The following is an 18187-nucleotide window of genomic DNA, read 5'->3' on the forward strand; positions in this document are numbered from 1 at the left end:
CAGCACTCACAGAGTATGAAACCTTCCTTTGAACCCATCTACTTTCCTCAGCTGCTTGAGCTGAGACATTAGATTTTATACTGAAGTGACTTGAGAACAAGTGATGCCATTTGGGTTTTGCCTTTTTTTCTTTTATATGTTCTCTGTATTCTTCACACATATATTTGTAACTCTGTCACCTACTGTATTATTGATTAGTTTTCCCAGTATTTTTCCATGGTCTTTCCTTAAGCAAAAAGACAAAACAAATTCCAGAGCTCCAAGTCCCAGGAAGTGCAAGGCCCTCTTGGTTCTTCCTGGGAACCAAGGCCAAGAACAACTCTTCGAGATACATTCTCATGGACAAAGTACAACTAGTGCTGAAAGGAGGGGCTCCAGAGAAGAAGCTTGACCTGGGGGGGAATTGCATCACCACTTGTCCTAATTGGTGCTTTTTATCAATTATGCTCATTTCCTAAAACCTATAAACATGTACTCATCCCTTCAGGGGTGGGCTTTTGTGGACATCTTTCCATAACTGCTCCTGAAGGCCTTCAAATAAAGATTCTCTTTTATATTACCTCCTTACTAAAATTATGTCAAGTTTCATTTCCAGGTTGGGCAAAAGGCAACACAAGCACATAACTCCCTCAAGCCACCACTACTGGAGCAGGAGAGGAACAGATCACTGCAAGGCTCTAGAATCTTGAAACTGACACAACTAGGTTTCATAGAGGACATTCACTGAAGACGAGAGACATCAAGATATCAAAATGCAACCTTTGGTAGTCAAACAGGACGGCTTAATACAGAGCACTCAAAAACCCCCTAAAATCACAAACAAACAAAATTCACCTCATAGAATCTGACACTGGGGTATCACTACTGCACAGGAAGGAAATTTCAAGCCTTTAGTTTACTGTCACCTCAGTTATTGGCAAATTATGCTAGATTTGAAACATCAGATTTCAGACAACAACTTATAAGCAGTGCAAATTCGTCCAAGACAATTCTGTTTTGAAATAAACAGAATTTTTCAGAATCTCCACATCTCAAATTCTCACAGAATTTTCACATCTCAAACAGTGTCCTCATCAGGGCTGAAAGCCATTATAGGCCAGTTACAATATGCTGTTTATTATCTGCTAGTCATGTAAATAGGTAAAAATTCTACACAAGTGATCCCAAGCATTACAAGAACCCCTTCATTCAGATCTGGCTTAATTTAGTTTATCCTTTATGATACTCAGACATCTTTAGAAATCTGGGAAAAGTTATATGCAATTGAAATAGTGAAATAAGGCAGGCATTTTCTAGAACTGCAACTTGAAGCTGAATAATGTAATGGACTGCATCTCATGTATTTCTGAGAGTTCCTAGGCCTAAGCTCTCAGAAGAAAAAAGATATTCTAAAGGCTAAAAATGGCCAACTGTTTAGAAAGGTGGTAATTGAGCAGAGATGTTTTTGCAACAAACCTGCAGATATTTTTATATTTGACAGTCTGCTGGATGATTTAAGTGCAGACAAGACAAACATCCCTTCCAGACATCTGCAGCTAAAAACCAAAATGAACCGAAAAGAAGAAGCAGTGTATGAACAATTCACCTGTAACTGCATTAAAGTCCTTTATTGGACTGAAATAAAGAAACAGAAACATAGGATTTCATCTTCCAAAGTAGTAAAGAGTGCACCAAACCACAAAGATGTCATACTAAAGGCAAGGCTGTTTTTGCACTGGAGTGGCCCTGAAATCGAAGACAGACATTTCTGAAATTCTAATGCTGAAGCACTTTTGGTCTTTGTCGGAACACAGAATGTCCCTTGGACACTCTTGGATGTTCCGGGCCCAGGTCAGAAGCATCTGAGACCCTGGAATGCAGCCACAGACCCCTGTGGCTTTGAACCTGATCCATAGAACAATTTACCAACTTTGCAGGAAGAACAAGAAATCACAAAAGTTTAGATATTGTAGTAGACGTAGTCACAAAGTGAGAGGAAGAGTTTTTGAGTGCTGTACAGGGGGGTTTTAGGCCTTGTACAGAGGGGTCTGAGTTTTGTACATGGGGGTCAGAAGTTCTAAGATGGAGGGACTTGGGCGGGCCCTGTCCTTTTTCCTTCTTCTTCCTAACCTCCATGTTCTTGGTGATGTTGGCACTCACAGATTGGTTTAGAGTAGAAAGTCACTATTCAATATAGGTGATGGGCATTGGGGAAAAACTATAAACATCTAATACGTAATGTATGATATAAAAGAAGGCACCAGCCCCCTGGGCGCCGGAGTGTGCCTTTGCCCGACTGCTGAATGGACCGCAGCAGCTCAGGGAGAAAATCTTTTAGATAACATACAATAAACTACCTTGAGACCAGACAACATAAGACTACTGAGTCTTTCTTTGGAGACATGGGTTGGAGGAGAGACTTTTCCACCTTTTTGGCTCACCCCAACCAGGGGTGAGTTCCTACACCTGGCGTCCCTGGAGAGCGGTGGTGAGAAGCCAATTAGCCAGACAACCTCCAGCTTTCCCGGCCACCCCAACCAAGGGGTGAGGTCCGACAACACAACAACGTTCCCTCAACTGGCATTCCTGGCGGGCTCTGAAAAGAAGCTAATTTATTAGACACCTCCAACCTCCACTCGGGGAAAAGGCTCCAAACAGAGAGGGAGCGGAGAGCTCAAGACAAAACACCCTGACCTTCACCAAGACAAATCATCTCGAGAGCAGCCTGGAGAAGAGAAAAACCAGAAGCGCGCGCCTGATATCTCCCGCCTGTCACCTGCTGGACGATGACCAGGAACATCTCCGGACTGACCTCGTGCTGACTCAGCTTTTGGTGAGAACAGTCTGAATTAAGAACATGGTGGGGGCATACTCCCAGGAGCAGGTCCAAATTTTTTCAGCCCTACAGGGGGTGGTATCCACACATCCTGTGGAAATGGCTCCAAGAGAGCTGAGAGTACTGCTGCTGTGGGTGCGCTGTAATTATCCGCACACAGAGACAAACCTCTTGTTTGAGTCAACCTTTTGGCAACAGGTCAACAGCAAAAGAAATAAGATCGCCACGAAGCTTTTACCATCAGCAAGAATAATGTTAGAATCAGTTTCTCAACGCGGCAAGGGGTCTGTCATTTTACAGCAGACAGCTCAAACTCCTGGAGGAGCGCCAGGGGAAGAACTGCCTAGCCAGCAGCATGGGGCAGCTCTCTTCACCACAGACCCAGGGAAGCAGGATTGCATCCTGGGGAAAAACAAGGGGAAAATTTTCTATCATGCCCGGAATCCCCGGGTTCCCACAGTTCCTCAGATTCCCCTGAGCCCCCAGAATCTCTAGGGTCCTCCGACGTAAAATCCCCTCAGTCGACCGTAGATCAGCCAGGAACCACGCTTACAGCGGAACAGGCTGAAGCGGCAGCGGCGGGGGAGGATGCAGGGAGTGCAGAGCCCAGGGAGGAGGCGCAGTCTTCTCTCGCGGCAGCAGCGGCGGACAGCTTACAGCAGCCCGTGGCGCCGGTGGGAGCGGGGGGCACCGTGAGGGCGAAGGGAACCGCGGAGGAAACGGGGGGCGCGAGCGCGGCGGTTGTACGTCCTGAGGGGACCGTGACGCGCGCCATGGCGAGAACCCACACAGCTGCTGAGGCGGCCGCCCGGCAGGCACAGGGGGAGGGCTCCCAGATCGCAGCGGCGGCGCTGGCCAGGCAGCCGACCGAGACAGAGCGGAGAACCACAGCAAATGCTCGTCTCTCGGTGCTGGCAACGCGCATGCCCACGACGGTGAAGCGAAACCCAGAAGCTGGGGCGGGGATGGGCACTTCACGTTGCAGATGCGGCATGGACGGAAACGGGGCGGAAACTACGTGCTCGCATTGTGGGCGCAGGCACACAGTCAGGAAAGGCTTGTCCCTAGGAGGGGCAGAGCGGGGCGGAAACATCAGAGCCGGAGTGGGATCGGGAAGGTGGCGACGTCAGATTCAGGGAGGACAGGGACACTTCCGAAACCGCGGCTGTGCCGGGGCCAGTAGGCGGGAGGCGCAGTCAGGAGCGGGACGGGAGCGTCCACATCCCCGTGATGACGCACAGAGGTGGGGCGTGTCCAGGGTGCAAACATCTGCCAGGGCACCGCCCCCCCGTTCCCACGGCAACTGAGACACACACAGCCAGCCCACAACCAATCGCAGTCAGTTTTAGAGATAGCAGAGTTAAAACAATTGTTACAGCAAGAGTCGAGATCCCAGACTGCAGGATTTGCAAATGTGAATCAATCATTAGAAGAGATACTCAGAGATTTGTTAGAGATACAAACAGAAGAGCAGACGTTACAGCCTTTTGCAATGCCGACCTCAGCCGGTCATGAGGCATTGCCACCCAATGGTGGGACTGTAACATTGCAGCACCTTTTTCCAGTCTCATAGAAAGATAAGTCTAGGATGAAGAAGAAGAGAACCACATCTTCACAACAGCAGGAACCTCCGCTGATTCCAGAACGGCATGGGACTCAGGACACTCCTGCCGAGGCGCAGCAACAGGATGATACTGTACATATCACCGCTTCAGAGGGTGTTCCAATCTGGACAATTCTAGGATCAAGGTCTGCCAAACCTTCAAGTCAGGGAGAGTCAATTTCAGTATCAAAAGGGGTTGTCAAGTTTCCTTTATGGTACTTGGGCACAACCTTGGGGTCGCATCCAGAGCTGTTGGCTCATTTTCCGCAAGTTCTTCAAATAATGCAGGACAGTCGTGTTTTCCTCCACAGCAGATGCTTCATCCTCATCCGCAAGCACTCAGCCTTCATCTTTACAGATGCCACAGATGCCGTGGATGTCGGTGAGTTCTGCTGCACTAAGGCGGCAGTCACAACAGATGTCTTCATTGTACAGGCAAGTACCCATCGGATTTCCAGATTTACCGAATGTAAAAATAGATTGGCAGGACATCTGAGCGGAATTGGAAAAGGAGAAAGGTTTGTTGCAGGGCTAGGGAAACATCATGATGCCAGTGAGCTACGACGCTCAGGGCCAAATCCCGAGGTGGGGACACCTGGACCGTGGCGCGAATAAGGACCTAGCCAAGGCCATCCGAGACAATGGGTTGTCATCACCGTACTTCAAGCAGATGTTGAAGAGCATTTTTGGTATGTACGATTTAACACCCTATGATCTTAAATATCTCGCTACATCAGTTCTTACAGATGCCCAAGCTCTCATGTGGCAAAAGGCATGGAGGAGATCCCTGGAGAAGCTGAGAGCCAGATACCAGGGTGGACCAAATGCGAACCTCACCATGGTGCAGCTTGCTGGTGATCCTCCCGAAGACGACCCGATTCAACAAGCAGTGAGACTTCCATGGAACGTGCTCAGCGACATCAAATAAGCGGCACGGAGAGCAATTCTACAGAATGCTCCAGCGGGAGTCCAGGACAGCATTTACACGGAGATCAAGCAGGGTCTTTTGGAACCATTCTCCTCATTCGTGGATCGTCTTTCCCAAGCAGTGGAACAACAGGTGGCAGACGAGAGGGCGAAACCAGATTTGGTCAAAAGCCTTGCGTTTTCCAATGCCAATCCGGAACGCAGGCAAATCATCAGCATGATGCCGCACCAAGCCACTTTGGCAGACATGATAGAGGCATGCAGCAAGGTGGGGACACCACAGCATGTTGCATCCCTCATGGAGGAGTGGTTGGAAGAGCGAATTGACAAGTGTGTCAGGGAAGCTCTTGCAAACATTCAGAGGGATCACTTTTAAAGCACACAGACAATGACATTTTATAATAATATCTATCATGCATGAGAACAATCTTAGAGAGCAGAGAACACAAACACTTTGTTATACACATCAGAATCTTTAAATGGCTCTATCTCAGAGTTCACTCCGCCAACTGTCAGACACTTCACAAACAGCACACAATCAAAACTAGGGGGTTCTCTCTAGTTCTCTCTAGAATTCTTTAGTTTTGATCCGAAATCCAGAGACAGGACAAATCGAAAGCCCATTTACATTAATCACTTGGGGCAAGGGTTTTATTTGTGTCTTCACAGGGTGAGGACCGAAGTGGGTGTCAGCAAGGCACATGAAACCTCATCGGATGCAGACGCAAGCGAACGTGGATCCAAGAAACAAAGAGACAAGCACACAGACGAAAGCAGACGACAACACTGTGGACATCTCACCAGACAACAATTGACAACTCAGAGACTTGGGGTTTTTCTTGGGACTCAAGTGTCATTCGGGTGTTCCTGCACTGCAAGGTCTCTCACGGGGAGTGAGGACATGGGCATGGGGTTTCAGATAGTGTTCATGTGCTTCATTCTCTTTCCTGTTGCCTTGAGCAATAGGACAGATTTTCCCATGAGACAACCAAAGGGAAATGTGTGGGAGACTTTGGCAAAGGCAGCGGGTCTGGACAGCATTTGTCTGACCCATTCAACACTGGGGAAACCATTCTCAACATGTCTGGTAGGTGTGCCGGTGAAGGAATGGCCAATTCCAAAAAAATATCCCTCCAAAGGTTCTGAAGACCTTTTCAGATCCTGTGGAAGGATGGCATGTTTGGACACAGTTCCTTCCTGTGACTCATTTTGAACCTCAGGAATTGGACATCTTTGCGTCAACAAGAATGAAGTTCTGCATCATGTTTGATCCATTGAGAGTGACAGAGACAGATAACCACACAATAGATGTCACTCCAAACCAGCTCTTTTTATAGAAATGAATCATCCTGGTGCAATTATACCAAGATGATGAGCAAACCATCCCTCCAAAGTCCAGCCATTTTACCAAAAGGTATGTTCTTGATTTGTGGGGACAGAATCTGGCCTGCTATCCCTGCAAAAATCAAGGGCAGTCCATGCAGCATTGGAGAACTCTCATTGATAACACCCAATTTGAAAAAATTTGAGGGAACAGGCACACAGAGAAATCAGATCCATTGAACAATACAGTCCAAATTGTGATGATGAAGTTTATACTTGGAACAAGGCTTGGAGAATTGCAGTAGCAATTTTCTCACGCCAAGCAGCATTGGGCCTTGACACAATTGGACCACATGGCGTGTTGGTTGAACAAACATACTCATGCCATTTCCTCTACACTGAGTGACATGTTAACAGACATCGACAGTGCAAGGCAAGCAACACTTCAGAAAGGGTGGCAATTGATTATATGCTGCTGTCACATGGGCACGGGTGTGAAGAATTTGAGGGAATGTGTTGCATGAACTTGTCCGATCACTCGAAATCTATCCATGAAAACACAAAACGAATGCAAAACAGCATCAGCAAATTGCAAAAAGTTACAGGATCCTGGTGGGATGATTTCATCAACCTTTTTAGTCTCTCACCATTGTGGAGGGAGCTTTTGAAAATAGCATTTTATATTCTGATAGGATTTCTAGTTCTTCTGCTTGTTTTGCCATGCATTTTTTTATGCATTCAGCAAGCCATGGACAAAGTAGCAAAGCAAGTTTTCTTGGTGCAAACAGGAGGGGGAGATGTCGGAACACAGAATGTCCCTTGGACACTCTTGGATGTTCCGGGCCCAGGTCAGAAGCATCTGAGACCCTGGAATGCAGCCACAGACCCCTGTGGCTTTGAACCTGATCCATGGAACAATTTACCAACTTTGCAGGAAGAACAAGAAATCACAAAAGTTTAGATATTGTAGTAGAAGTAGTCACAAAGTGAGAGGAAGAGTTTTTGAGTGCTGTACAGGGGTGTTTTAGGCCTTGTACAGAGGGGTCTGAGTTTTGTACATGGGGGTCAGAAGTTCTAAGATGGAGGGACTTGGGCGGGCCCTGTCCTTTTTCCTTCTTCTTCCTAACCTCCATGTTCTTGGTGATGTTGGCACTCACAGATTGGTTTAGAGTAGAAAGTCACTATTCAATATAGGTGATGGGCATTGGGGAAAAACTATAAACATCTAATACGTAATGTATGATATAAAAGAAGGCACCAGCCCCCTGGGCGCCGGAGTGTGCCTTTGCCCGACTGCTGAATGGACCGCAGCAGCTCAGGGAGAAAATCTTTTAGATAACATACAATAAACTACCTTGAGACCAGACAACATAAGACTACTGAGTCTTTCTTTGGAGACATGGGTTGGAGGAGAGACTTTTCCACCTTTTTGGCTCACCCCAACCAGGGGTGAGTTCCTACACCTGGCGTCCCTGGAGAGCGGTGGTGAGAAGCCAATTAGCCAGATGACCTCCAGCTTTCCCGGCCACCCCAACCAGGGGGTGAGGTCCGACAACACAACAACGTTCCTGCAGGTCTTTGAACAGAATTAAATAGCTGAAAACCAGCAAGGGACTGCATGCTGTGAGATCTTAATAGTATGTCCTTTTTGGCTCATTGAGTTTGAATAGGAAGACATAAAATACAGAAGTAAATGTACACATGTTACCAAGGGGAATGTGCATAAAGTTTTCAATTGGTTTAGCAGTGACAGTACTAGGCTTTATGTCCTGTGCAATTTATTAACTGAGACTCTCACATTAAATGTGTACTGTTGTAGTATCTGGCTTGTGACTAGGGAAAACACCAGGCAGCGCAGACTGTTCCTCTTTCTCATCACCATTTCTAGCATACAGCATAGGTCTTCATTGCTGCTTTGCAATTCTTTGACACCTAAAGTTGTGTAACTGTTGCAATGGACCTGGATTTGCCAGAATGACTGGCACCCACATAGTGTATTTTCCTTAATACGTGAGGTAGTATTTTTAGGACCTATTGGAAATGGATGAAAAGTAAATGGGAAAGATGTATTTAACTGTGAGCATCTTAGCAAGTAAAAGCTTTGGGGGTGGGTCTTTCATGTTGGAGACTGCCAACAAGTTAAATATGTAGCACTATGCCTCCAATCTTGTTTTAAGTCATTTACACATCAATTGGAAAGACAGCTGTCTAGAAACAAACAGAGATTTGGGGCAGCAATACCAGAACAAGACCATTAAATGTGATGCTTTAGATACTTGGTCAATACAAACAGTAAGTACAACATACAAATTACTTGAGTGCAGACACAGAAATTAACTTACTTTAAGCTGACCTATTTCTTTAAACTTGTAAACTTCAAATTCCCAGAGTTCTGTGTTTTTGCCAAGGGTCTTCTGGCACTTTCTGGAAGGAAAACAAAGGAGATGAGAACAAAAGTAGGTACAGAAAGTAATACAAATGTGACAGCCTTATTAGAAGGATTCCTTTCTTCTTCTCCTTATCATGACACTTGTAAAAGTGACTTATTTTGGCAACTACCACTTTAAGTAGAGTATGCCAGGTTCTCCTCCTTTCAAACCTTAAAATTTTGTTGCATCCAAGAGGACTAACTGCTTATTATGTATTCACCATTAATTTTAGGGTCATATTAGCTTTCAAAGAATCATGGCATGGTTTGGATTGGAAGGGAGCTTCCAATCTAGTTGAAATCCACACACCATAGGCAAATATGCCACCCTCTTGGTCAGCTTTATGAGTGAAGTCTTTATATCTCAGCTGAGAAAAATGGAACACTTTAAAAGATATGCTTACGCTTATATGTACATGAAAACAAAAACCTCGGGTAATTTCTAATCCTTACTTTAGATTCCCATATTTGACATTTTTGTTTATACCTATGCAAAACAAATTATTTTCTGATGGTCTTATGTGCAATGACACACTGATAAACTGAGTTTATCAAGATCCAAAGAAGATCTTAGTTTTGAAAATCTAGTGTGACTTTGAAAAATCAAGGCTTACTTTCAAAAATATATGCCTCAATTCCAGTTAAAATTTGCAGCAACTTTTAGGTCACTGCAGGCAAAAAAAATATATGGCACTGCAAAGCACCTCTACGTTTTGAAACTTCAGAAATTCCAGAACACACAGAAAATCAACATCTGCAAATACTTCAGAATCAATAATTTATTTTTGCTTTTTCCCCACACAGACACACTTCAGCCAGCAAAGAAGATCTTTAATACTAGGTTACCGAGCAGCCAGGTCATACTCTCCTTTCTCCATCAGGTGATTTATATAGGCTAAGCCAATGTCCTAGAGGGAATAAAAACAGAGTTAGTTATAAAAGTTTGGAAGTGAACTACCGGACTACCACAAGAACTACTGCAACAGTAGTGCATATAGCTGGAAATTCAAGGCTCTAAGTGCCTCCTCGGATTCTTCTTTACAAGCAGGGCCCACAGAACAGTCAATACAAAATACTTGCATAGACTGCTCACAGGTTCAACTAAATGTGCTCTTTTAAATAATTCTCATAACCTCACTGATGCTGAGAAGACTACCACCTCTAATTATTAAGGATTGTTTGAACTGTATAGCTGATCTTGCTGTGCTTGAATTAGTTCAAAAAGAAAACCAGCAGTCATTGTATAAGACATGCTCTTTGTCAACACAGTTTGCAGAGGAGGGCAAAAAGTTGGTTGAGAATATAAATCTTAATGCTGCTCAATAAAGTACAGGAATTACTGAGAACTTAGCAAGATTATTAGTTATTACATACCAAATTTCCCCAAATTTCCAAAGTTCATCTCACAGGTCAGTTGTAAAATGTTTCTAGTATGCATTTAATATAAATTAAAATTTTGGCATGAGCCTCCTAATGTAATCTCAACACTCATGTCCGTTTTGACATAACCCAGTGTACTCATTGCATAACTTAAGAATCACATCACTAAAAAAAGCACATTGTTTCTAGGAAGAAAAAAAAAAGAGGAGAAAAGAAAAAAACCAAAGCTGTACAATGAAAAAGAAGTCCTTGTTTCTTAAAAAAAATTAAACATTTGCATCTTCTGAGACACAACATTTCTTTGATCAATATCAAGGACAGTATTGACCATATAGCAGAATATGAACAGGGGTATGCAACAACTTCAACTGGTCAATGTTCTACAAAGTTAGAAAACAAATGCACATACACAAGATTTTAGGATTTCATTATGCTATAGGAACCACCTTCGTATTTTCAATTTCAGCATTCTCAAGAAAGAGGCTGAAAGAAATCTTCATTCTCCTGTGGACTAGCTTCCCAGTGAGCAGAGAAGATGTATAAGGAAAATAGATGTAGATCTGGTTGTTTAGGATCTCTGTGCTCTGCTCAAGAGGTGCAGAGGAGCAGTGATAATTACTTCCATCTAAAAAATCCCCAAGTTTACCAGTCTCGTCAGGTATCCTGAGTGTGGTGTCACTAGGCAGTGAGAGCATGAGCTGTTTCACCACTAATCCTTCACTTAGGGCTTGATGTCAACATTTTGTTTCCTCAACACATTCTGTTGGCTTTTGCTTTAGAGACCAAACTCTAAAAAACTGCTTGTATTTCACTGTATTTATTAATTTATTGCAGAGCAAATTTCTGCAAAGCAAAAGAAAAGCTATGGGGATTTTTAGTTTGGTGTTTGTCCATTTGGGTTTCTTTTTTTCCTCCTAATGCATTGCCATGACCCCCTTTAACAATTCTTTACATCTTTTGCAAGGGTCACAGAGTAGCTTTGTTAAATGCAAACTCTGTGATAGGTAATGGCATGCCATTTAAATCTTGATTCAACTTCTGAACTACACAAGAATAAAAGTTTTTAAGACATACTGATATACAGCATGCTTATAACACCAGTAATCTGGCCAAAAAATTAAACACATCTTGAACACTTTGTACAGATTACAATTTAAAGCAGCATCAGTATTAGTGAATTTAAACAAAAGCAAACAAACAAAAGCTAAAATTAGTGACACTTTTGTGTCTATTACACCATTCCCCCTTTTGTTTTAAACACTGATACCCTTTGTTGCTCTGTGAAAGGGACTATAAACATGGGAAATAACGGTATGTGAGAAAAGGAGCATCTCAAACTTTTTACACAGTCCTGTCACATGTACAAGGTACAAGTTAAAATGAAATTTGTCACTGCTGCCTGCAATCTCTAATAGTGAAATACTGTGTGTTACTTCAAACAACAGTGAATTTAATACAAAAGTGAAAGCAAATAAAACCCCCCATCAGAGTCAGAGAAATGGAATTATCTTTCTTTCAATGCCAATAGCACCTTCCTAAAATCCAGACCCTTTCATGTTTCATGGACTAACACACCTGTTCTGCAGCTGAAACCAAGAAATTGGATGCCAGTTAGAGTATGCCTAACAGTTATTGCCTGGTGTTATAAAAAACAGGGACTATATTTGTTGCATCTTACACCATTCTAAAAGAAAGAAGATATTTTATTTTGAATAGAAATTTTGAGACTTACCAAAATCTTGTGCTTTTTTATGGTTTTCTGACTGATCTCAGCTGCCATCAAAGCTTCCTGTATTCAAAAAGGAGAAAAGAGATACCAGACAAATGCACAAACTTTCAATGCAGAAAGCTCTAGAACTGTATAAATCAACTGTTTTTCAGAGTGGGGTGTTGGAAACACTAGAATTTTTAATTCCATGGTTGGATGAACAGCTTTGAATTCATACTCAAACAAAAGCAGTCAAGCAAAGAGCAAACTACTCTTGTTTCCATCTGGGTTCACTCCACATTATTATATTAAGATCAAATCACAACAAAACACACAATGCAATCACATTTGATCATTTTCAAAAGAGACCACTTCACTACCAAAACCTGTGAAAAAATCAACAGGAAAAGGGACAAATGGGGGAAGGCTACCTTCCAGTTGCCCAGCCCAAATGTCTTCTTCAGTCAGAATGATTTATATTTAAGTGTCATTTGCTGTTCTTCTACTTCTTCTATTATTTTCAAATGTATAGAAAAAAAGTTGGCACTTTTACAAATAAAAAATGAAACCTTTAAGATATATTGTAACAGGCCTGTCTACTAACTTGAATGGCTTTCATAAAGGCACACACAGAGCTGTCAAATGCAAATTACTGGTGTCTTCAGGGATCAAATGCTGTGATTTACATATATTGCAAAACTGCACTCATCATACAAGTTTGCTATTCCAATGCAAAAGCATCCACAAGGATTTAAACAAACCTGCATGAGAAATATCATTATTATATTAGCAAAAGCAATACATGCTGAATGGCTTTTCCACATTTTTTTTCTTATTATGGTCATACAACAAACATAAATTAGAATTTGCAAGTTAACTTTATGCATCATAACAAATGTTCTAAGTCAATAAATGCAGGATATTAGAATTCAGACCACTGTGTGCATGTTCATATGGTATGACAGAAGTTATTGTTTTAGGTGTTTAGATATACATACTCAAACACCAATATTTACGCAACCAAATGGTGAGCTGTTCTTTTCCCAAGAGAGCTGTATACCCTTGTCTTTTAATATTGGATCAGCTTTATTGTGAGCAACAATACTTTCAGCATGTGCAGCTACAGTTTAAGCCCATAGTATTTTACTGTTAAAAGCACAGCTCATTAATTAACTCTTCTGCCGTTCCAAAGCCAAAACCCACCTTTAATAATTTTCAGTGTCAGCTAATACATTTCATAACTGATGATGAGAGCAGTATTTTCAGCATCTAATTCAGCTACCTCACTTGGTGAAATTCTAATTAGCTGTTTCAGTAGTGAGACTATGTAAGAGATGGAGTAATGTATAGTTAACTCCCATCCTTTACAAGCATTTAGTCAATGACTATAGGAAAAGAAACAGTCCAATCCAAATGACCTAGCAAAGTCCATCATCCTACTCCAATTTCCAAGCAAGGAAAGTCTGAAGGAAAGAATGATGTAAAAATTACTTCATATTTCTTCTTTTCAAGAAGCCAGTCAATGTGATCATCTTGGTCCCGCTCTTTGGCCACAACCACATCTCTTGGGCTGATGATATAAAAAAGTGATTCACCCTCCGAATACTCTGCAAATGCATACACAGTTTTATTATTATTATTATTATTATTATATTTTCTTTAAGTTAAGTTCTGATTTTTAGCATACCCTTGAGGGGAATTTACAAAGAGGAGATGCAAGGAAGACAGCAAGGCTACTCCTGCAGGACACACTAGTTTGGATGCTGTATTCTCCAATAAATTAAAACTGGTTTAAATGGCAAAATATATTTCAAAAAAACACAACTACTTATTGCAAGTTCTGATTCATCCAATATGTGTAAACTTTATGATGGTTCAGAACCCATTATTATACTTTTAGAGGACTATTACACTACACAGCCTGCAATAAACTTATTCTTCCCATCAAGGTCAAGGCCATCAAAAGCATAAATGATAGATGCCATAACCCCTGGGGACACAGTACATCATTACAGCAATGCATTTACAATGCTGCGAGTTAAGGCTATATGTATATTGCATTTTCTTATGCCATAAGCCTTTATTTTTGAGTAAGCTCAAAGAAAAAAGTACTAAAAGGTCAAATCAAATGCAGAAGATGACTGCTCTGAATAGTTATCATTAGACAGAACCATGAAGAAACACGAATACTTTGTAGGTACAGAACAGAAAACCACTCACTGTCCAGATCAGTTTCTATAAACACATACAAATACACTCCTGAAGTGATAAGCAATTCATAAAATAATGCTTGTCTTAAAACCACACAAAACATTTAGATTTTTCAGGTAAACTAGAATATTCATAAAGCATAAAAGTACAGCTGTGGACATCAATGTTCTGCTTTGGAAGATCTATAAAGAAACCCCAATTCTACTGATACCAGCATTGATGTTTTTGAGGTCAGGAGGAGATGTACTATATTTCTAGTGGCTTAAGGGCATAGATGTACACAAAGAGGTTTGCCAAGCCTATGATTTGAAGCATGCTGCCAGAGGAGATACTTAAAATTCAGATTAATGTATTTTAAAAGCCAGAAGAAATGCTTCTGTATAACACAGGCTACATAATCTTCACCAAGGAATTCTCCATCAGCTTTGCCATGCATTTTTCTGAGCTACAACGTATAGATCAGAATACTATCCCATATTTAAAAGATGGCATATATTATGCCAGGGCTTAATGTCCTTTCCTGTTACATACACCTATCCTCTACGTGGAGCTTGCCAAAATCCAGTTCCAATTAATTCCATTTAACCATTTGAGGTTTGTAATAAAACTGGCAGCTTTGTCAGTACAGGGAAGCTAAATATCAGTGGGCCCCCTTTAAGGTGACCCATGTACATCGTATGGTTGAAATGATACTTATTCAATCTTTCCCTCTAAAGCATCTTTTCCAGACATTGTGCCACTAGTTTCATTATTCCTGAAGCCCTTTGTGTAAAAAGAGCTCCTATGGATCAGATGTTGAATAAATCTCCTTCAAAGATATTGCCTTCAAAAATACTGGACATTAAATGAGGTGGATATACTTCTGCCTTCTCCAGTAGGTCTGACCTAATAGATGGCATAAAAAATCATGATGTTTAAATACACACATTTGTTTTCTTTCATATGATTGGTTCTTGTGGATTTCCACTTTGCCCTTCAGTGTCATAAGCAGTTACAGCTATTCATGGAGATGACAAAAAATGACATAAAAATGAAAATCAAGGCTAAGTACACTCAAATCTGTTTTTAAGCAAGGTATGAAAACAAAACACAACAATATTGAGAACACCTACCTAAATGATAATCACGACATTCATTTTCCTGAAATCCACGTACTGTTAGTGCATCAGAAGAGATCTCTTCACAGGACTCAGGCAGGGGTTGTACAATATCGAGTCTAGGCCTTGCACAACACTCCACTTCCTAGAAAAATGACACCTTAGTCACTTCCTACATGATTTACCTTAGCAATACCAACTGGTGGTCATCTACAAACAAGGCTGAAATTCAACAGCTGCAAACATTCATAAAGATTCAGTACTTTGCACTGGCTACTCAGCTGCAAATCATACAAGTTGCAAAGCTGTGCTCCACAGAGTAATTGCATCTGGAACTCAAAGGAAAGTTACTCCAAGTAATCCAAGTTACTCTTTGATTGCTTTCCTTGAAGGAGATCAGTCTGGAGGAGGAGGTATGGATAAGACATAGGTCCAATCCTACCCTGAGTTTGCTCACTACTTTTCTGCTTGTGGTCACAGAAATTTTCAGGGCTATCACAGATGACTATCAATTGCTTCATTCAACAAGCAACAGAACAGACCCAGCTAGGCTCATGCCCTGAAGGACAGAGCTCTGTGAGCCTAGTATTCTGGTATTAATTTTTTTTTTTTTTTAAGCTGGTGTTTTATTTTAGGCAACCAGCAGCAGCAGGGAAAAATTAATCTGAGAATAATACAAAACCTTTGCTGTTCTGATGAACTCAGAGTAAAATGAACTTTCAAGTGCAATGTAGGTGGTTATGGTAAGATGACATAATGGATTTTCACATTCTGTCCAAGTGAAACTGCTGTCTTCAAATAGCTGCATTTTTAATTGAGTCAAGGTCCAAGACAATCCTATATTTTCTACTTCAGGCTGTGAATTACAGCAAAATATAGAATAAAAGAGCAAGAACATATAGAAAGTGGATTTAAACAGCTCTAACCTACCCATTAGTAGCACCACTTGGGTCTTTTCTCAATTTAAATGTTCCAGGAAAAAAATATCCAAGACAAAAAAACTTTCAAAGCAAGTTCAATTGTGATCTAATTTGTAATAAGTAAGATGCTGTCATTTGCAAGCTGTGAAATCAAGTGTAGGAAGACAAGTTTTCCTTGCAACTGTACAATTGTACTTCTGTTCCTTCTACAGCTACTCAGAGAACTGAGAAGTTAGTGAAGTCCAGCATTTGGAGTTTGTTTAAAAGGCTAATTAAAGGCAAATACATGAGAAAAACTTTTTCCTATGTTCAATTACCATTATATCACCTGAAATTCCCTTTTCATCTTTCTTTCCTAAAGCAATTAAAATGACTTTAACCTTTAGCAGTCACTACCTCGTTTACACTAGCTCCTTTCCTTACTACTTTTTCATTAACAGTGGCATTCCAATTTCTTTGCTCCCTGGCATTTCAACCCACCTCTTCCTCCCCCTTCCTTATCCCATTTGTCTGCTTTCTTGTCTTTCACTGACTCTCCCACACTGTGCTGTCTCTTTTGGGAAACATCGCTCTGACATTATTTTTATCCTTAATATAAATAAATAAATAATAATCTGACATCCTGAAGTAGAAGTAGAAGCTAACCCCACTGATTTCAGAAGGCTCATGCATTTGTTTGAACCTAGAGCATTTCATTGCCTAGCAACTTGTGCACCCAGTTTCTTAAGGTTACTATGGTGATGATTGTCTAACACAGACATGCTTATCAAAGAGATGATCAAGAGCATCTGCCATCCTCACACTGCAGCTTCAAGGATTTCCTCCACTGCATTGCCTTTTATTTGGCAATATGAAATCAATGTTGGAGACAGACATTTGTCCATGCACAGTAAAAATGGCTGATGTGAATTCTAATTTCTACCTCTCCACACGTGGATCTGGGTGTACGCAACTAAAGATCTTAGAAGAACAGGAGACAATGACGCCACTCGCTCACAATCATTAATTCCACCCCACAGTCACTTTTATGCAGTGTCAGCAAGCTCCTCTTACGGCCAAAAAAGATTCGTTATTTCTTCTAGTGCAGAAACATCAGGAAGAAAGAGAGAAAAGGAGAGAAGGGCGGGGAGGTGGGGGAAGAAAGGAAGGAAAAAGGAGAAAGAAGGACTAGCTAGAGACCTTCTCTGCATTCTGCAAGGAAAAAAGGAACCCAAACATGATTCCTGAAAGGGAAGCACATTAGTCTTCAATGTCACCTCCACTGACCTTGTTTTATGGATCAGAGACATTTCAAGCACTATTTACTACCAGCAGACTACAAATTTTTTCTCAGATAATCATATTTGTATGACTAGTTTAAGGCCCAACTCACAGGCCAAATTAATGTTGTGAAGAAACTCTGAGATAAAAAAAAATACCGTTTTTTCGGAGATCTCCTTTACATATGAAAGTATAACAAGCTGGTCACAGAGAGGTGCAAGTCCACTGATGTAGAATTCGGTGTCAAATTGGAAAACTGAAATACAGGAAAGAAAAACAGACTTAAAAACATGAACGTGTATGAACTACTACCTAAGAAAAACTCACTGATTTTCAGAGACAATCAACAGCATACAGCACCACTTCAGAGAACTGAAGACTCAACACATATAACAAACCCAGAGATCTCCCAGTTGGATCAGATGAAGATCTACATTTAACAAATTAAATTACATTAAAGCTTGCAAAAGGAAATGTTTGTACTCCAGGATATGTTAGAGAAGAAACATTTGAAA

The 18187-nt window shown here is 41.4% G+C and overlaps 1 protein-coding gene across 5 annotated transcripts in view; it reads right to left on the reverse strand.

Moving 5' to 3' along the window:
• VPS41 (VPS41 subunit of HOPS complex) overlaps positions 1-18187 on the reverse strand; it is a 120461-nt gene that overhangs the window by 27012 nt on the left and 75262 nt on the right. For all 5 annotated transcript variants that reach the window (XM_068201591.1, XM_068201607.1, XM_068201600.1 and 2 more), the window contains 6 exons: positions 17831-17928; positions 15508-15637; positions 13676-13791; positions 12209-12265; positions 9943-10004; positions 9011-9092 (listed from right to left, as the gene is read on the reverse strand). In XM_068201591.1, the coding sequence (XP_068057692.1) occupies positions 9011-9092; positions 9943-10004; positions 12209-12265; positions 13676-13791; positions 15508-15637; positions 17831-17928 (545 nt within the window). The remainder of the gene's footprint in view (positions 1-9010; positions 9093-9942; positions 10005-12208; positions 12266-13675; positions 13792-15507; positions 15638-17830; positions 17929-18187) is intronic.

This window comes from Anomalospiza imberbis, chromosome 1 (assembly GCF_031753505.1).
Source record: "Anomalospiza imberbis isolate Cuckoo-Finch-1a 21T00152 chromosome 1, ASM3175350v1, whole genome shotgun sequence".
In the NCBI taxonomy this organism is placed as follows: Eukaryota; Metazoa; Chordata; class Aves; order Passeriformes; family Viduidae; genus Anomalospiza; species Anomalospiza imberbis.